The sequence below is a fragment of the Coregonus clupeaformis genome, chromosome 7 (genome assembly GCF_020615455.1).
Source record: "Coregonus clupeaformis isolate EN_2021a chromosome 7, ASM2061545v1, whole genome shotgun sequence".
In the NCBI taxonomy this organism is placed as follows: Eukaryota; Metazoa; Chordata; class Actinopteri; order Salmoniformes; family Salmonidae; genus Coregonus; species Coregonus clupeaformis.
In genome coordinates this window covers 2,840,555-2,861,468 of record NC_059198.1, presented here as the reverse complement: position 1 = coordinate 2,861,468, position 20,914 = coordinate 2,840,555, and the positions used below count along the sequence as shown (strand labels likewise).

Genomic DNA, 20,914 nt, shown 5'->3' with positions numbered 1-20,914 from the left:
CTCCGGTGAGCTCCTGCCCAAGTCAAGGACTGGTCCTAGCCAATGAGCTTCAGCCCTTCGCCATTTGTGTGACAGCTAGCAAGATGCGCACACAGGTGAATCACTAAAACAATACAGAAATACACTACGGAAAAAGAAGGAACAGCATGTCAGAAATCAGCTCAATGTAATTGAGGAATCCATAGACTCTAACCACTTCTGGGAAAATTGGAAAACACTAAACAAACAACAACACGAAGAGCTATCTATCCAAAACGGAGATGTATGGGTAAACCACTTCTCCAACCTTTTTGGCCCTATAACAGAGAACAAACAGCAAAAAAATATACATGATCAAATGCAAATCTTAGAATCAACTATTAAAGACTACCAGAACCCACTGGATTCTCCAATTACATTGAATGAACTACAGGACAAAATACAAACCCTCCAACCCAAAAAGGCCTGTGGTGTTGATGGTATCCTCAATGAAATGATAAAATATTCAGACCACACATTTCAATTAGCTATACTTAAACTCTTTAACATCATCCTTAGCTCTGGCATCTTCCCCAATATTTGGAACCAAGGACTGATCACCCCAATCCACAAAAGTGGAGACAAATTTGACCCCAATAACTACCATGGGATATGCGTCAACAGCAACCTTGGGAAAATCCTCTGCATTATCATTAACAGCAGACTAGTTCATTTCCTCAGTGAAAACAATGTACTGAGCAAATGTCAAATTGGCTTTTACCAAATTACCGTACGACAGACCACGTATTCACCCTGCACACCCTAATTGACAAACAAACAAACCAAAACAAAGGCAAAGTCTTCTCATGCTTTGTTGATTTCAAAAAAGGCTTTTGACTCAATTTGGCATGAGGGTCTGCTATACAAATTGATGGAAAGTGGGGTTGGGGGAAAAACATACGACATTATAAAATCCATGTACACAAACAACAAGTGTGCGGTTAAAATTGGCAAAAACACACACATTTCTTTCCACAGGGCCGTGGGGTGAGACAGGGATGCAGTTTAAGCCCCACCCTCTTCAACATATATATCAACGAATTGGCGAGGGCACTAGAACAGTCTGCAGCACCCGGCCTCACCCTACTAGAATCTGAAGTCAAATGTCTTCTGTTTGCTGATGATCTGGTGCTTCTGTCACCAACCAAGGAGGGCCTACAGCAGCACCTAGATCTTCTGCACAGATTCTGTCAGACCTGGGCCCTGACAGTAAATCTCAGTAAGACAAAAATAATGGTGTTCCAAAAAGGTCCAGTTGCCAGGACCACAAATACAAATTCCATCTAGACACCGTTGCCCTAGAGCACACAAAAAACTATACATACCTCGGCCTAAACATCAGCGCCACAGGTAACTTCCACAAAGCTGTGAACGATCTGAGAGACAAGGCAAGAAGGGCCTTCTATGCCATCAAAAGGAACATAAAATTTGACATACCAATTAGGATCTGGCTAAAAATACTTGAATCAGTTATAGAACCCATTGCCCTTTATGGTTCTGAGGTCTGGGGTCCGCTCACCAACCAAGAATTCACAAAATGGGACAAACACCAAATTGAGACGCTGCATGCAGAATTCTGCAAAAACATCCTCCGTGTACAACGTAAAACACCAAATAATGCATGCAGAGCAGAATTAGGCCAATACCCGCTAATTATCAAAATCCAGAAAAGAGCCGTTAAATTCTATAACCACTTAAAAGGAAGTGATTCCCAAACCTTCCATAACAAAGCCATCACCTACAGAGAGATGAACTTGGAGAAGAGTCCCCTAAGTAAGCTTGTCCTGGGGCTCTGTTCACAAACACAAACACACAGCCCCAGGACAACAACAACAACACAATTAGACCCAACCAAATCATGAGAAAACAAAAAGAGAATTACTTGACACATTGGAAAGAACAAACAAAAAAACAGAGCAAACTAGAATGCTATTTGGCCCTAAACAGAGAGTACACAGTGGCAGAATACCTGACCACTGTGACTGACCCAAACTTAAGGAAAGCTTTGACTATGTACAGACTCAGTGAGCATAGCCTTGCTATTGAGAAAGGCCGCCGTAGGCAGACCTGGCTCTCAAGAGAAGACAGGCTATGTGCACACTGCCCACAAAATGAGGTGGAAACTGAGCTGCACTTCCTAACCTCCTGCCAAATGTATGACCATATTAGAGACACATATTTCCCTCAGATTACAGCGATCCACAAAGAATTCGAAAACAAACCCAATTTTGATAAACTCCCTTATCTACTGGGTGAAAAACCACAGTGTGCCATCACAGCTGCAAGATTTGTGACCTGTTGCCACAAGAAAAGGGCAACCAGTGAAGAACAAACACCATTGTAAATACAACCCATATTTATGTTTATTTATTTTCCCATTTGTACTTTAACTATTTGCACATTGTTACAACACTGTATATATACATAATATGACATTTGAAATGTCTTTATTCTTTTGAAACTTCTGAGTGTAATGTTTACTGTTAATATTTATTGTTTATTTCACTTTTGTTTACTATCTACTTCACTTGCTTTGGCAATGTTAACACACGTTTCCCATGCCAATAAAGCCCTTAAATTGAAATTGAAATTGAATTGAGAGCAATGACGTGGTGCATATATCTGCACATACTGTACGTGACGTAGTACGCAATATTCAGGTACCACTTTTGTCTCGTGAATGCTACTTTCAGAACTACTGGCTAAAAAGTATGCAAAAGTACCAGAGAATCTCTATAAGGTCTCTAGAAGTGCAAGTAATATATCCACCAAATATTTATTGATATGCTGTAATGTGTAAACACATTACCTTTCAGCCAACCTGCTTGCACCAATTCCATGTAATTACAGTAAAATACTGTGAAATACAAACCACATCTCCCCTCAATGAATTTCATTCATTCATCCAGTCAATTATTCACGCATTCATTATTCTACGGTATTGTAATGTGTCATTACACAGTACTTGCTTTGATACTGTATTTAGATTACAGTAGGTGTACTGCAATATGAAATACAGTAACTTACTTGCCACTTTGCTCCTTGTAAGTTACTGTCAAATTCACGTCAACCCCTTTACAGTGTAGCTATCACTAGCTAACAGGGAAAAATGTCATTCTTCTTACATGTACTACTAAAATTAAAAAGCCTTGGATTGGTGTAAACATGGGTGAGAGAGTTTCCACCATATTCTTTGCACCGGTCTCAGCGCTATTCCTTTTTAAGTCCAAGTCACATTGAGATTGACTTTATCATTGAAACCTAACCTAACTTATGACCTGACCCATCACCTTATGTATTACTGCTCCACAGTTGCAAGAAGTGAACCCCCCCCCCAAAAAAAAAATAAACAATACAACACTGACGCATGCTCCAACGCATGCTTTCTGTCCTTAACACTAAAACTGAAACTAAATAATATAACAACAAAATTGAAATATTTCAATACAACTAAAAGTAAATAAAAACTAGCATGTCAGGTCTGAAAACGAACTGAAAGTAACTGAATTTAAAATAAAAAGCTAAATAAATAAAAATGAATATAAAAACACAAAACTATAATAACCTTGGTGTGTGTACTGTGTGTGTGTGTGTACTGTGTGTGTGTGTGTACTGTGTGTGTGTGTGTACTGTGTGTGTGTGTGTACTGTGTGTGTGTGTGTATGCACCTTTGTGTGTCATGACAAGTCCCAATTCTTCCATCTGTATTTCTGTCCTCATAGTGTGTCATTAATGATCACTAATGTGTGTCTGTGTGTCAGTGCAGATCTGGAAGGAGATGACAAAAAAGAACAGTCCTTGGTCTGGGCAGCATTGAAAGGTGCTGGTATATTTGACATTGGCGTTACAAAAACATTTCACACAAATTGATGCTGTAGTGTCATCGATTCAAACAATGAAAACATGGAAAAAACAAAAAAACAGCATGCTCAACTTAGAACGAGTGACATTCCCAAAAGTCTAATTTTTTTAATGGATTCTTTTAATAACATTTTTATAAGCAATAACATATTAATTTTATAGAAAATAAACATCTCTAGGAAATACTATACACAATTATATTAGTACATCACATCTTACATTTAAACAGCGTCAAATACTTATATACACCATTAAATAATGAGAGCATCATAATCAAGAATCATAAGAAGAAGAGGTATGTGGTGTGATGTTTTGCTCTTGTCTGTACTGTACGCCCTAATACTGTATGTGTCCACTGATATGAAGTACTGAAGTACTGTACACTACACCCTAAAGTAGTACTGAAGTACAGTACACTACACCCTTAAGAGGCTGTCTGTGTGTGTGTGTGAGAATGCTGCAGTAATGGGAAGAGGCTTTGCTACTGTGAGTGCCACATACAGAGAAAGGAATGAGAGAGACACACACTTGATGTGGAGTCAGAAAACGAAAACTGTCAGAATATGGACATTGTACAACAGTCATGATTCCCCATTTAATGGGGAGGACTGTGATTACCGTTCGGTGTCCATATTAGGACATCCTCAGTCTCTGTACGGTTGTTTCAGCTCTATGGTGCTGAGAACTCAAGCCGTATAGGATTAAGAATTCATTGGAGTCGTATCCTTGTCATTTTTATGGAGACAGCAGCCTTTGGTGATGGAGATGATGGACAGAGATATTGATGAAGAACTGTGGTGAGATTACATGACCCGTGAGATGATCCCGGCCGGGCCCTAAGCCCTTACCTTTAACCTTTATGGTGATGATGTGGCGTCTACTGTACATCATGTTGTATATGCACACGGCTGAACTTCGACCGGTTGACTTCGCCCCAATATCCAAATTAGCACGCTACACACTTAGAATGAAGCAGTGTATAAGGCATGCATTCTAAGTAGTATGCTAGTGTGAATATTGGAACCTTTATTTTTATAAAAATGTTTAATTGAACACAAAGCGGGACAGATACTAACGCTGACTCAATGGTGTCGTATAGCCGTAATATGCACATCAAAATACATATCGGAAGAAGAAGAAGAGTGTTATATTAAAATACCGTTATTTTTTCTTTCTGTCAATATCAGAATCATATTTAGAATCTGTTAAAGCACGCAATGTACAATTTTTATAACACTTAAGCGCACATTGAGATACATCCAGGGGAGGGGCGGCTTCTTTTGACGCATGACATCTTAAATCGGAACACGCTCGTTCGCTTCCTCGCACAAGCACACACACAGAGTCGATGTCACACACACACACCGCTACCTGGAACTTGGACAGCATAGCCAGGGGGGGCCTAGTCTGGCCAATCGCAATCCACCAGGTGTCCAAAAATGATAGCGACCGTTCCAGAGGCAGAACAGTGCACTGTGAATTTAAAACAGCTCCCTGTCTCTCCCCCTCTCTCCCCCCACTCTCTCTGGAGGGGTGGTCTCTAAGTAACCATGCCTGCCAGGTGTCTAGACGCCAGACACAGACAGACAGGGCTGTGAAAGAGTCTCTCAAAACACTGCAGTCCGTCTGTCCGTGAAGGAGACTGTCTGTCAGACAGACACTGCAGTCTGTCTGTCTGTCTGTCTGTCTCTCTTTCTCTCTGTCTCTCTGTCTGTCTGTCTGGTTATCAGGGGTGGCTGAGATAAAGCAGTGCTGTTGCCGGGGGTTACAGGGGTTGCTCTGAGGGACCTGCTGTCTAGTGTCTGTATTGCTGCCATCGGTGGTGCCTCAGAGGAGTCCCAGCTGTCCCCATTGGCCAATGAGTCTGTCCATCATGACGTTTCATCATGACTCATCATCATCAGGTTTGGGTGGAGGGATGTCCTATCTGTCTCTCTGTCGTACTGCATAGGTGATGCTCACTGGGGCTGGGTGGTGGTCTATTTTACAAAGCCTGGAAGACAAAGACACAATTATGTATGAGGGCGATTGCTGTTCACTTCAAAACAAGTGCACAAAGATGATTGTGCTTTCGAGAGTGTATGGGTGAATCTGTGTGTGTTGTGTTATACTGTCTGCAGGTTCAGTAGGTCTCTCACTCACCGCTAGTGATACACAGCAGTTCCCTCTCCATCCCCCTCTCTCTCTCTCTCTCTCTCTCTCTCTCTCTCTCTCTCTCTCTCTCTCTCTCTCCTCTCTCTCTCTCTCTCTCTCTCTCTCTCTCTCTCTCTCTCTCTCTCTCTCTCTCTCTCTCTCTCTCTCTCTCTCTCTCTCTCTCTCTCTCTCTCTCTCTCTCTCTCTCTCTCTCTCTCTCTCTCTGGACAATATGTACTCATGCCTGCTGAAATAGAACGCACCGGCACTCACAGCACTGCAATGTGTGTGTGTGTTATTCTCCATGGCCAGCACAGAATGGGACCTTTAATTGCCATGGTCACTGTCTCTGCTCTGAGCTAACGTGAAAGCTGCAATGTGTGTGGTTCTGCACTACTGTGCAGACATGAAAGCTGCAGTGTGTGTGTGTGTGTGTGTGAGTGTGCGTGTGCACGCACCTATGTGCTGGTGTGTGTGTGTGGTTCTGCACAGTGCGGACATGAAAGCTAGCTGCAGTGTGCAAAAGTGGAGAATGGAGGATGCAGCTGGCCAGTGAACCGGCTCCTGTGATAGAACACAGTGGGAACACCTACTAATTGCACTGGTGTGGTGCTTTCTCTCCCCCCAATCCTCTGCAGTCTCTCTCTTTCTATTTCTCTCCCTCCCTCCCTCTTTCTATATCTGAATCGCTCTCCCTCCCTCTCTCTCCCTTTGTCTCTCAGTATTCTCTTTCTCTTCTGTCGCTCTCTATATTCTCTCTCTTTCTCTCTCTCTATCTGTAGTCTGTCTTTCTTTCTCATTCTCTCGCTCTGTTTTCCCTCCTCTTTCTATCTCTGAGTCTCTCTGTTTTCTCTCCTCTTTCTATCTCTGAGTCTCTCTGTTTTCTCTCCTCTTTCTATCTCTGAGTCTCTCTGTTTTCTCTCCTCTTTCTATCTCTGAGTCTCTCTGTTTTCTCTCCTCTTTCTATCTCTGAGTCTCTCTGTTTTCTCTCCTCTTTCTATCTCTGAGTCTCTCTGTTTTCTCTCCTCTTTCTATCTCGGAGTCTCTCTGTTTTCTCTCCTCTTTCTATCTCGGAGTCTCTGTGATGTAATGGCCCACTGGTCTCCTTTTGTTCCTACACATCCGCAGAGAACACTAACACAACCTCTGTTTGTCTCCTACTGTGTGTGTGTGTTATGTGTTGTGAGTGTGTGTGTGTGTGTTTGTGAACATTCACATGTTCATATGTTTTTGTGTGAGTTTGCGCAATATGTGCCTGTTGTGTGTGTGTGTGCATGCCTGTGCCTACTCTGTGTGTGTGTGTGTGTGTGTGGCTGTGTGTGCAGCGGTTCTGCACATGCTCTCTGCCCATGTGAGATTGCTGCCTCCCTCCTTTCCTCCCTCCCTCCCTCCCTCCCTCCTTTCCTCCCTCCCGCCCTCCTTTCCTCCATCCTTTCCTTCCTCCTTTCCTCCTTTCCTCCCTCCATCCCTCCTTTCCTCCCTCCTTTCTTCCCTCCATCCCTCCTTTCCTCCCTCCCTCCATCCTGCTGGTGTCTGTGTCTGTTTTGTAGAACAGTGAGAGGAGGAGAGCAGAGGAACAGAGAACAGAGGCAGAGTTCCATGGAGACCTGGGTGGGGGTGGTTGTGCCTGGGACTGTGTCTGTGTATCTCTACTGCTCTCTGATTAGGCTGCTCAGCCTGCTAAATTAGCATCGCACAGACCCACCAGCCTCCCTCTCTCTCTCCCTCTCGGTCCCTCTTTCTCTCTCTCTATCCCTCTCTCTCTGTCTTTCTCTTCTCTCTCTCTCTCTCTCTCTCTCTCTCTCTCTCTCTCTCTCTCTCTCTCTCTCTCTCTCTCTGTGCTTCTATATGTGGGAGGTGAAGAGATGAGGGAGGGGGAGGGGGATAGTATACAGGGACAGGAAAGGAGAGAAGAGAGAGAGGGAGAGAGAGGAGAGGAGTGAAGGAGAGCGCAGAGGGAAGGGGGCAGGGATGGAGAGTGTGAGAGAGGGAGAGAGCGAGGGGAAGGCAGGGAGTGAAGAGAGGAGAGGAGAGTGTGAGAAAGGGAGGGAGGGAGTGAGGGGAAGGCAGGGGTTGGGCGGGATGCTTTTTTGATCAGCAGCCAGATTTTCATCCCTGTCTGTCAGTCTGCACAAAGGAGAGGAGAGAGGGATGGGGAGAAGAGAGGAGGGAGGGAGGGAGGGAGGGGAGAGGAGAGGAGAGGAGAGAGAAAGGGAGAGGAGAGGGGTAAGGAAAGAGGAGATGAGAGAGAGGCTGCTACTTCAATGCACCGCTGCTCCCTGCTGAATGTCAGTACCCCTCTCTCTCCCCTCTCCCTCCAACCCCCTCTTCCCTCCCGCCATCATTGACTTTCCTCCAGGGTGCAGTGTGGTGAAACGGCCACCAGATGGCGCCTCCCATAAAGCAAACTGCGGCCTTGGAAATCCAAACAAAACAGGAAGAGTGGGCTGCTACTGTCATCACACAACCACTTTCAGTCATAACAATGTACAGCGTGGCTGGCTGACTAATGTTTTCAGAGAGGTGCAGTGTGAGAGGTAGCTAGTGGGATAAAGTGTAGGATGATTTGCCATTTTGTCAAGGTCATTCGTAGGACTACCTGTGCAGTCACATTCCACTACAATAACATTCTTCTTCCTATGCATAGAATGTGTTTGTCATAGATTAGAACATTCGGTGCCGTCATGGATAATAGTTTGCCGAACTCTGTCAATCCAGTTTGAGTTGGATTTATATCCTATGTCTGCTTCCCTTTTAGCTTGGTGCTGACCGGTCTTTTAGAGTCTGTGTTTAGTAATGGGAGGGAATCGACAGACTGACCTCCAGCCTTGCAGAACGCTGTGTGAGACCAATCAGTGTTCAGTGTTCAGGTGACGTTAATAGTGGTGTTAGTGTTAGCGGACTGGCCAGTCAATAGTGCTCAGCGCTAGGCAGAGATGCCTGATAGGCTGTTACCACGGGAGACGACGAGATACACGACCTTGGTTACACAAATCCTCTGTCTGTGTCTGACTCTCTCTCTGTCCATTTATGTGTGTGTGTGTCTGTCTGTTTGGGTGTGTGTGTGTGTGTGTGTGTGTCTCTCTGTCTGTTTGTGTGTGTGTGTGTGAATGTCTCTCTCTTTCTCTCTCTCCCTCCTACTCTCTGTCACTGGTCACTATATATCATTCTCTGTCTGTCTGTCTGTCTGTCTGTCTGTCTGTCTGTCTGTCTGTCTGTCTGTCTGTCTGTCTGTCTGTCTGTCAAAACTGAAATTGAATGTATGAATTGTAAAATCACAATATTTTAAATTCCTCACCAGAGGGGATAGAGAGATGGGAGTCTGGATTATAGGAATGTTTACGGATATCAAGGTATTTCCTTTGCCCTTTTGCATGTGTACAGACGGATTCTGTTAATTTGCTTACCTCGTGTTTCGGACATTTCAGTGAAAAGTTGTCCTCTTGGAACATGCAGCCTGAGAGAGAGAGAACGAGAGAGAAGGAAGGAGAGAGAGATATAGAGAGGGTAGTAGGGAAAGAATGATAGGATGAGGCAGGTTGCAGCCATGGTGCACTCTGCAGGATTAAACTGGCCCCTCAGCTCCTCCCAGTGCTGCCTCTGCAGACGTGTGAGGGCTTCTAATCCCCACTGTATCTACTGATGGCGTGAGGTAATACCTACATACAGCATATGCTTATACACAAATGAACACACGCACGCACACACACACACACACACACACGCTCCCTCCACCCCCTTCATCCATCCCTCCCCTTTCATCCCTCCTTCTCCCCTCCCCTCTACATCCCTCCCTCCTACTCCCTCCTACTCCCCCATCCCACACTCCTTCTAACCCTCTTTATCCATCCCTCTCCTCCTCTCTCTCCTCTCTCCTCTCTCCTCTCTCCTCTCTCTCTCTCTCTCTCTCTCTCTCTCTCTCTCTCTCTCTCTCTCTCTCTCTCTCCTCTCTCCTCTCTCCTCTCTCTCTCTCTCTCTCTCTCTCTCTCTCTCTCTCTCTCTCTCTCTCTCTCTCTCTCTCTCTCTCTCTCTCTCTCTCTCTCTCTCTCTCTCTCTTTCTGAGGGCTCTTACCTATCTCCTTGGCGCAGATGTAGTGGTATTTGTGAGGGCAGCCTTTCCAGCAGCAGCTGATGGACGCACCCACTCTCTGGCACTTGGAGCAGCTCTGGAGACCAGACAGACAAACAGAGAGAGAGACAGACAGAGGGACAGACAGCCAGACAGACAGACAGAGAGACATAGAGACATATGTACAGAGAGACAGACAGACAGCAGACAGGCAGACAGGCAGACAGGCAGGCAGGCAGACAGGCAGACAGTCAGTTAATAATAAAGCATACACTTGCTGTTGCCAACAATATGTCACTGTGGCCAACATGTCACTGTGGCCAACATGTCACTGTGGCCAACATGTCACTGTGGCCAATATGTCACTGTGGCCAATATGCCACTGTGTCCAATATGTCACTATGTCCAACATGTCACTGTGGCCAACATGTCACTGTGGCCAACATGTCACTGTGGCCAACATGTCTCTGTGGCCAACATGTCACTGTAGCCAACATGTCTCTGTGGCCAACATGTCACTGTGGCCAACATGTCACTGTGGCCAATATGCCACTGTGGCCAACATGCACAGTTCCCTACAAAATAGATTAGCACAAGGCAAATGTTTTTCTTTTTTGTGATCAATTTTTTATTTATTTCATTTCATAGTAATGTAAAACCCCAGGGAGGACAGTCATTCCTTTCTGACTGTGAGAGGCTAGAATTATAGATCGGAATCATGTGGAGTTTACTGTATGTGAAATACAGCACTTCAAATATTGACTCTCCATTGGTAAGATGCAGTATCAGTATCAACTGGAGAGAGAGAGGGGGAAAGAGAGAGAGAGAGAGAGAGCGAGAAAGAAAGAAAGAAAAAGAGAGAAATCAGCATAGAGAAAGAGGAAGGTCTCACCGTTTCTGTGGAAGTGTGAACAGCCTCTTTCAGGCCGTACAGCCTCCCGGCCACCATGATGACCCCATTGGTCCAGATAGCACAGTTCTCATGGGCCCAGTGTTCCTTAGCCTCAGCCTCCCCCTGCAGTCTCTGGAGCAGGCCTCCTCCTCCACTGATCCCCTCCTGACCACTAGCTGTGGCCTCCGCAGCCCTCCTCTCCTCCTGGAGCTGCTGCATCCTCCTGAACCTATCCCGTAGGGTGGGCCGGTGCGTGCTTCCGCCCTCCGCAGGTGCCCTCTCTGCCCTCCTGGGGCGCCAGTGGTGGGGGTGGGGCTGATGATGGTGACCCCCACCACTAGTACTACTACTGCCCTCCTTTGTGACTGTCTCCATATCCCCCTTTTTACTGCCTTCCTTTTCGGAGCTGGGGTCTCCTTCGCTTTTTGGGGTGCTGCTGCTTGGTTCCTCGATGCTACTGTTGGAGCTTGTTGTTTTCTCTTGGTTTTCCCTCGGGGGTTCTATATGTCTTGCTGACAGGATTTTGCGAGGGATGCTATCCTCTGGGTAGTAGGGCCCACACAAATCCCCCAACTCACGGTAATTTGCCGGCTTTCCACACAGGCAACACGTTAGACACCTGTCAATTAAGGTTTTGTTAACCAAGGGCCCCTGGAGCAAAGCTGAGGAGATGGGTATCGCCTTGGCAACCGTGACTGGGTTTTTAATTTTGTCTGAGCTCTTTTTCCGGGGCTTCTGAAACACCATCTTCAGCTCTTCATTGCGCCTGTTTACGATGGTACAGAGAGAGGCGAAGTCTCTGGAGCTGTCGATGCGCACATATGGACAGAAGGAATGTTTGATTCCGCTTTTGGGGGTTTTGCTCAGTACCTGTTTGAGAGAGGGCTCCAGCTGCTTTTCCTCTGACACTGCAGGACTCTCCTTTTTTGATTTCTTTTTCTTGAGTCTGGCCTCCCTCCCTGCAGCCTTCACCACTGCTTCAATCACTTCCATGGCGTCTTTGATTCCCTTTTTAGGACCAGGTTTTTTGTGCACCTTCAGAGGTTTGCTTCTCTGCTGTTCACCTGGGGCTCTGCCTCTCCCTCTCTTTTTGGACGGGGATGAAGAGGGCTTCCTCCCTCGTTTGGAGGGAGGCAGCTGGATAATTTCTGTGGCGATCACCTGCGGGCTGTCTGTGATCTCACCTGGGCCGGCTGGTAGATCGGGCATTGTTGTTAATGTTGTGTCAGTGGGTGTCTGTGCCTCTGTCTCTGTCTGTTGTTCTCCTGTTGTTGTCCCTACCTTCTCGTCAGCCACAGGCCCCTCTGAGGGAGGCTGTCCTCCTTTCCTCTTCCTCCTCTGTTTCAGGTGCATCTCGTGGTTGTTCTTGATGGCCCTCTGCTTGGCCAGCCGCGGCGTGTTGATGATCAGGCTTCCCGTCTCCATGGCGACCACCGTGGCGTCCGTGCTCTCCACCATGGCCCATTTCCTCCTCTTGGTCCTGGTGGGTTTGTTGGCATCGCTCGCCGCTGCAGCGTCTGGCACCCCCGCTGGGAGTGACTCTGGCTGCACCCCCTCCCCGGTGTTCTGCTGCACCCCTCCCTCCTGTTCTGTGTTCTGGACCCCCGTGGAGCTCCACTCATCCCCTGCTACCTCCTCCCGTGTCACCTCAGGGGCGCTCACCACCACCACTGGGGCCTCGCTCTCCTCCGAGATGGACAGCGACACAGGCTTTGATGTCACTTCCTCCACTATCGCCTCTGTGCTCTCGGGCTGTGGTGTTGGCAGGTGTTTCTTCGAACCAGTGCCCAAGTTTATTTTCTGAACCATGGCCTCGTATTTCAGACCCCTGCCTTTGCGCGGGGGGAGGTACTTGGTTTTAGTGGGACACTGAGAAGGGACACTGGGCATTTCACTAACCACATCACAGTCAGTCATCGTGAGAGGAGGGTTATCTTTGGTCAGCACAGTGATCAGAGAGGCCTTGAGGTGTCTGCCTCGCTTTAGCCTCCTCTTGGGGCCTCGGACACCCATCTCCTTGGGTTTGACTAATGGAGGCTGGTTGGCCTGGTTGGACTGGTTGGACTGGTTGGCCTGGTTGGACTGGTTGGACTGGTCAGACTGGGGAGTTTCAGGCTGTGGCTGTTGTGGTTGTGGTTTTGGTTTTGGTTTTGGACCTCGCTTTTTCTTCACTGGAGGTTCTAGAGGCAGAGGACTGGGTTTTCTTTTGAGTGGAGGTACAGGTGCAGTTATAGGAGGTACAGCTACAGTCGGTTCTTTAGGTTTCTCAGGTGGAGCGACAGGTATACTGGTGTCTGTTTTACTGGTGTCGGTTACACTGGTGTCTGTTACACTGGTGTCGGTTACACTGGTGTCTGTTACACTGGTGTCTATTTTACTGGTGTCTATTACACTGGTGTCTATTTTACTGGTGTCTGTTACACTGGTGTCTTTTACACTGGTGTCTGTTACACTGGTGTCTATTTTACTGATGTATGTTACACTGGTGTCGGTTTTACTGGTGTCTGTTACACTGGTGTCTGTCTGGTTAGGAAAGACAGGGAGGGCTTGCTCTATGCTCGTACGTTCCTCATTTTCTAACACTGCATTGGGCTTTGTTATACCTGTCAGGGTTTGAGTTAGGATTCCCTCAGATTGCTCCTTCTCTTTCTGGGGGGGCTTTCTGGATCTCAGGACCATGTTCTTTCCATCCTTGCCTGGAGCTTTCACTTCCTGGTTCCCATCACCTTGCTGACTGTTGATGCTCAAGCTCTTCTGGCCTCTTCCTGGACCCCCTGTGATGGGTTGAATGGGACCTTCCTGTTGTGCCAACTTCAACTTAGAGCCTGTGCCCCTGGGACGACCACGGGGTGCTCCTTCAGTTGGTTTTGGACCTGGTTTTGGTCCTGGTTTTGGACCCGGTTTAGGCCCTGGTTTTAGACCTGGTTTTGGGCCTGGTTTAGGCCCCGGTTTTAAACCTGGTTTTGGGCCGGGCTTCGAACCGGGCTTCATACCTGGTTTTGGTCCTGGTTTTAGACTCGGCTTTGGACCTAGTTTTGGTCCTGGTTTTAGTCCTGGTTTAGGCCCTGGTTTTAACCCTGACTTCAGTCCCGGTTTTGGGCCTGGTTTCGAACCTGGTTTTCGCCCTGGTTTCCGTCTCTCAGGGGGCTGGGGATCCTTAGGGGTTGTGTCCTGCGTGTTGAACGAGCGAGTGCACATTCTGGAGCGGGAGCCCTCAACCAGCAGTTTGGGTGTCTCGCTCGTCATGATTATGTCCTGGTGAGCGGCCATGTCTATCTGATCGGAGAACAGAGGACTCTTGCTGGAGGGCATGCAGGGTTTCTGGGGGGGCAAAGAGGCACTCTCCCCCTCTCTCTCCACACTCAGCTGTCTCCTGAATTCCACACCTGAGTGCATCAGTCTCCTCCTGCCTCGGCCGTGCTTCCGGCCGAAAGCCTGCGGGTGTGCAGATGGGGCCACGGTTTCCGGCTTGGCTGAGGGGGTCACAGCGCTTGGGCAGCTGATGCCCAGCTCCATGTCCTCATCACCTTTCTTTGGCGAGGGTGGGGTGTTGGCCCAGGAGGGCGCTGAGTGCAGTATCGACTTCCCTGGCAGCTGAGGGGAGTCAGGCTCCAGCACGTTGGAATCGCTGCGATCGATATGGTCCCTGGTGTGAGCCGGAGCTGGAGGTGTTGCTATCTCACTGAGAGCTGAGAAAACCATCATGGCCGAGTGAGACTGGGGTGGAGTGTCACAAATGGCTGACCCCATTTCTGGGGATTCTGCTGCTGCTGCTGTTGGGTCTGTTTGTGCTGCTTGGGTTTCTGTCTCTGCAGGCTCTGTGTTACGGTAAGGCTGAGCCAGGCTCTGGCCTTCTGTTCTGCTGCACAGCTCTCCAGAAGGCTCCTTCTGTGGGCTCGTTCTATTGTTGAGGACCTCCTCAGTCGATGGCAGGCTCTCACTCTCTTCTCCCTCTCTCTCCTCAGTAGACAGAGGAGGAGATATAGAGTCCTGCTGCCTCTCCTCCTCCCCCTCCTCATCCTCCTCTTCTTCTTCTCTGCTCTCTCTCTTCTCTGAGGCAGAGAGCCTCTCATCCAAAGCCTTGCCCCGGGGGGTAGGGGATATGTTCTCAGAGCTGTCTTCCTTCTCTGTTAAATATTGATTTTGGTCAAGATCACCCCTGGAAATAAAGGGTGATGTTTTCACTGAGCTCTCAGAGTCGGTGGGAGATTCGGATTTGAAGGCCTCCGATTTCATCTCCTGGCCCAGGTCTCCCTTGTGGCTGGAGTCTGAGAGGCTTGGGGACTTATCCGCCGAGTCCCCTTTGCCTCTGTCATATTTGTTTTGTATCTCATGGTACATGTTCTCGTTGCAGCAGTAGCTCTTTCCCTCGGTCACTGCTTTGTTGATCTTGCTATACAGAGCTGGGCCTTTCTCGTCCTCCGGCCATTTCTCCTGCTTCTCGGAGGTGTCTGTGACATCATCGCCGCCTCTGCAGTCACGCTCGCTGTCGGAGTCTTTTTTCATGCCATCGTCCTCGTAGTCTGCCATTTTCTCCGTCCAGGCCAACTCCTCAAAGTTCTCCTTCAGTGGCATGCCGAGACGTTGGATATCTGGAGGGGACTGGCTCTCCTGCTTCATGGGGCTGGGGACCGTCACACTCAGGGGGGACCTCTCGTCACCCACGCTCTTCATGGGGGTTTGTGGGGGGTCGTGACCACCCTGTGACCTGGGGTCAGGGGTCAGGTTGTCCCTGGAAGCCACGCTCTGCAGGCCGGACACAGAGTCACCAGACCGGGTGGACATGTCGTCCGGAGAGGTCATGGAGCAGGATGAGGCCGTGTCCAGGCCCAGGTGTGTGTTGTTGGGGGCCTGAGCTGGGCTCCTGCCCTGGCCGCAGTAGTAGTACCCCCTCTCCAGCTGCTCGTCAGAACTACTGGAGTATCCCCCCTCCTGCATCTCCATGGGGACGAGCTGGTGCTGGTTGGTGCTGTAGGGGTCCTGCATGGGGCCCCCACCGTGCTGACCCTCGGGGCCTCCTGGCACTCCCTTGTACTCCTCTTCCTTCTTGGAGGAGCCGCCTCCACTGCTCCCAGTGCTATTGCTGCTGTTGCGCTTGCCCCCCTTTTTGTTGGCGACCATGGCCTCGGAGAGCAATAGCTGCTGCACGTTGTTGGAGATGTTCTCCACCTGAGAGGTGAGGGCATTCAGGCTCCACAGGCTGGGGTTGGCAAGCAGCTTCTCAGAGAAGCGCTCCTTCATGGAGACCCCCTGCGTGTAGCTGTGCTGCGGGGTTGGGTGGGCCACGTTGGGGGACGGGGACGGGTGGGAGCGCGGCGGCATCAGCAAGCCCCTGGTCCTGCAGACCCGCTGAGGAAGAGGAGGAAGAAGAAGCCGCCCCTGGGGTCATTGGTGGCTGGCTGTACTGGAAGCTCTCTGGATTGGTCATCAGAGGGGAAGGGGTGGAGCTGTAGGAGGGTGAGCGTCCTACGGAGCGTGCAGGGGAGTGGCTGGAGGCGGGACTACATGTCTGGTAGTACTGCTCAGGGGATCTGACGGACAGCTCGGACAGACAGTAGTTCTGCTGGGGCTGGCTGAAATCGTAGCCACCCCTGGAGGGAGTCTGTTGGTAGCTGTAACTGTTCTGGGGTGGCGGTCGGTATCCCCCCTGCTTCAGACTGCTGTGGCTGCCCATCTGCCTAGCGTACTGGGAGCTGGGTGGCATACTATATCCCTTGTAGCAGTGGGGCATGGGGCTGCACTTCTCCATGTAGGAGGAGGAGGAGGGCGAGGGGGACGGGGGATGCTGGGGGTAGTGGAGGTGGCTCTGGGGGTACATCAATGGGGACTGGCCTGGGTTTGGGGGATGGGGTTGGTGGTGTGGGCTGGGTGTAGACTGGAGCAGAGGCCTGGTGGGGCTGGTGACACTGGCTCTGGGAGTGAGCCAGCATGTTCTGGTCCAGATACTGGGAGGACCCAGGGGGACCCGGCTCCATCCTGCCTACCATCTCCTGCTCGTACTGAGCTAGCTGAGCTGGTGTCCCACTTAGACTGCTGGAGGTGGCCCTCGCTCATATACTGGGCCGGGTATCCCCCCGGGCCCATGTGATTGCTGTAGCCGCCCGCCTGCATATGCTGGGGAGGTGGAGGAGGCACTTGGCTCCCCCCACTGTAAGCCTTCTTATCATGAGGCGTCGAACCTCCTCCACCACCCACACCACCACCACCACCCACACCACCTCCATTGCCTTGGGGGTATCCAGGGTATGCCTGCTGGCTGTAACAATCCTTAGGTCCAGGAATGGGTCCACTTCCAGATCCAGGTCCGGCCCCTGATCCCACTGGGGGCATCCCTGTAGCGGTGGCCAGGGCGTGTGCCTCGTAGACCTGTCTGGTCTGTCCGTGGTGGGGGTGCTGTCGGTAGCTCTCCAGGCGTGATAATTCATGGTGCTCCTGCTGGTAGCAGGGCTGGTTGCCGTGGAAACCGCTCCTCTCTCTGCTGAACGACTGCATGGCTCCAGCTATAGGAGGGGCTTGGGGAGGGAGGGGGTCGGGGGTGGGGGGGTTCTGATAGAGAGAGAGCGGGGGGAGAGAGAGATGAGAGAAGGAGTGGGGAAAGAGGGGGAGGGAAAGAAAAAGAAAACAGAGAGAAGGAGGGGGTGTTAGTATCACAGAGCCAAGACGTTACATCTCTACCTTCACATCTCTAACCCTGACATCCTTCATCTCACCAGGAAAGATCAGAGACACAACAACAAAGTCTTGCCTTTCTGAGATCAATTGACTAAAATAAATGCTTGATTTGAATTCACAATTAATGTTACTGTACACACCTGTACACAGCTGCACTGTAAATACATTAAAATTATACATTTTCCCTTGACAGATTCTAAGCAAAGGACATATCCTCTGGGCAAGATAAGATGGCCTCTGGACTCTGGACAGGGAACAGTGAACAAGCTAGAGTACAGCGGCCATTTCAAACATCTCAAGATGGAGGGAGCTAGCCCGTTGTTGCCGGAGCTGGGATTGTCAGGTCATGCAGGAGGCAGTGTGAGTTAGACAGCCATGTCTGTTACTGTGAGCCCCCGTCCAAACCAAGCCCGCCACGCAAGGACACGACCTCTGGAGAGGAAACCAGTATAGATGGGGCAACCACACAATGGGTGTGATGAATAGGTGAGGTGTTAAGAGATAACGGTCGATTGAGATGTTCTGTGAACGAATCCTGTCAATGTCATTCCGCATGAAAAATCTAATCGGAATGTTCCCTATCGTGAGGCTATTGTTACTCAATATTTACTTGCAATATGCAAGCACTTGTTTTAGTATCACATGACTGCTATTAGTCAAAAGTGAGAAATCACAAAACAACATAAACAAAAAACGATTAGAATTTAACTGTAAATATTGCGCTTGAAAATGTTTCAAAAGATAAAGACATTTCAAGTGTTATATCATCAGCTATGAACAGTGTTTTAGCAATGTGCAAATAGTTGTAGTATGAATAGTAGGGGGAAGACAAATAAACAGATAAATATAGGTTGTATTTACAACATTGTTTGTGCTCCGCTGGTTGCCCCTTTTCTCATGGCAACGGGCCACAAATCTTGCTGCTGTGATTGCACACTGCGGTATTTCGCCTAACAGATATGGGAGTTCATCAATGTTTGATTTGTTTATCAAATTCTTTGTGGGTCTGTGTAATCTGTGGGAAATATGTATCTCTAACGTTGTCATACATTTGGCAGGAGGTTAGGAAGTGCAGCTCAGTTTCCACCTCATTTTGTGGTCGATGGGCCTGTCTCTCTCTCTCAAAAGAATGGGCTATACTACGTGAACAGACAACGCAGGATGAGAGCAGCATACAATGCTCCTCCATTACAGTAGCACATCTCTAGCAGCTCAACCTAGACCTCATTCTCTCCTCTCTTCTCTTCTCTCTGTCCCTCCTCCTGTTCTCCTCTCTCTTCTCTCTGTCCCTCCTCCTCTCTTCTCTCTGTCCCTCTCATGTTCTCCCTCTCTTCTCTCTGTCCCTCCTCCTGTTCTCCTCTCTTCTCTCTGCCCTCCTCCTGTTCTCCTCTCTCTCTCTCTGTCCCTCCCTCCTCCCCTCTCCTCTCTTCTCTCTGTCCCTCCTCCTGTTCTCCTCTCTTCTCTCTGTCCCTCCTCCTGTTCTCCTCTCTTCTCTCTGTCCCTCCTCCTGTTCTCCTCTCTTCTCTCTGTCCCTCCTCCTCCCTCTCTCTCTTCTCTCTGTCCCTCCTCCTGTTCTCTCTCTTCTCTCTGTCCCTCCTCCTCTCTCTCCTCTCTTCTCTCTGTCCCTCCTCCTCCTCCCCCTCTCCTCTCTTCTCTCTGTCCCTCCTCCTCTTCTCCTCTCTTCTCTCTGTCCCTCCTCCCCCCCCCTCTCCTCTTTCTCTCTGTCCCTCCTCCTCCCCCTCTCCTCCTCTCTCTTTCCCTCCTCCTCTTCTCCTCTCTTCTCTCTTTCCTCCTCCTCTTCTCCTCTCTTTCTCTCTGTCCTTCCTCCTCTTCTCCTCTCTACTCTCTGTCCCTCCTCCTCTTCTCCTCTCTTCTCTCTGTCCCTCCTCCTCCTCTTCTCCTCTCTTCTCTCTGTCCCTCTCCTCTTCTCCTCTCTTCTCTCTGTCCCTCCTCCTCTCTTCTCTCTGTCCCTCCTCCTCTTCTCCTCTCTCTCTCTCTGTCCCTCCTCCTCCTCTCTTCTCTCTTTCCCCTTCTCCTCTCTTCTCTCCTTCCCTCCTCCTCTTCTCCTCCCTTCTCTCTTTCCCTCCTCCTCTTCTCCCCTCTTCTCTCTCCCCCTCCTCCTCCCCCTCTCCTCTCTTCTCTCTTGTCCCTCATCCTCTTCTCCTCTCTTCTCTCTTTCCCTCCTCCTCTTCCTCTCCTCTCTTCTTTAAGAGGAGGGGTGTGTTCTACACAGAGGAGGGAGGGGGGTGAGGAGGGGGGAAGGAGCTCTATAAAGGGGAACAGAGTCACCTGGAGACAGTGCAGTGTGTCGGGCTGTTCCAGCTCTGCACCCCGCGCTCAGCCCCCCGCTCCAGGGACAGTGACGTGTCCCACCAGACAGACAACAGCATTATTCATCTCTGCACCGCAAGCTGTTTGCTGTAGTGTGTGTGTGTGTTTATGTGTGTGTGTGAATGTTCATGCATGTGTGTGTGTTTGTGAGTGCGTGTGTGTGCAGCTCTGAGCACAGCTCATCAAACAGAGGCACAAACAGCTTCCCGGGAGACTCCACACATGGTCTCCCCCCATCCCCTGCAACTAGCTGTGTGTGTGTGTGTGTGTGTGTGTGTGTGTGTGTGTGTGTGTGTGTGTGTGTGTGTGTGTGTGTGTGTGTGTGTGTGTGTGTGTGTGTGTGTGTGTGTGTGTGTGTGTGCTTAAGACAAGGAGGTCTACTCAGGCGCTCACAATTTAGGGGTGTAAGATCTGTCACTGTAGCACAATGTAACACAATGACACACAGGCAGTGTCACTTTGTGTGTGTATTTGAAGCTGCATTGGGATAACAGCGTTGTCAGTCTCCATCACCATGGACAAGACCGTGGTAATAACTGGCCTGATCGCGTGGCAGCTAGGGCGCTATACTCTTGATGATGGTTTTGTGCAGGATTTTGTGGTGTTCAATTCACCCCCTCTCTGTCTCTGGTTCACTGTTCTCTGTCTCTCTCTTGCTCTCTTTCCTCTTCTTTCTCTCTCTCTCTCTCTCTCTCCTCTCTCTCTCTCTCTCTCTCTCTCTCTCTCTCTCTCTCTCTCTCTCTCTCTCTCTCTCTCTCTCTCTTTACTTCTCTTTTCCGAATCCATAATTCAAAACACTCGCTCTGCAGAACACTAATTCCATGCCATGCTTCTCTCTGGCAACACACACATGGTTAGTACAGGCAGCAGGGGAGGATATGCAAAGCTGCTGAAAGCCTATGTCTGGTGTCATTGGTTATGCTCAGGATCTGGAACAG

The 20,914-nt window shown here is 49.3% G+C and overlaps 1 protein-coding gene and 1 pseudogene across 1 annotated transcript; both read right to left on the bottom strand.

Moving 5' to 3' along the window:
- Window positions 1–3,815: 3,815 nt before the first annotated feature.
- On the bottom strand, window positions 3,816–16,793 carry LOC121568813 (retinoic acid-induced protein 1). The gene is given in 5 exon segments (XM_041879249.2): window positions 3,816–5,872; window positions 9,420–9,469; window positions 10,085–10,178; window positions 10,974–16,301; window positions 16,303–16,793. Coding segments are annotated over 5 exon segments (5,970 nt in total). The 5' UTR covers window positions 16,792–16,793; the 3' UTR covers window positions 3,816–5,863.
- Window positions 16,791–20,914, bottom strand: part of LOC123491166 — a 67,806-nt pseudogene continuing 63,682 nt past the window's right edge.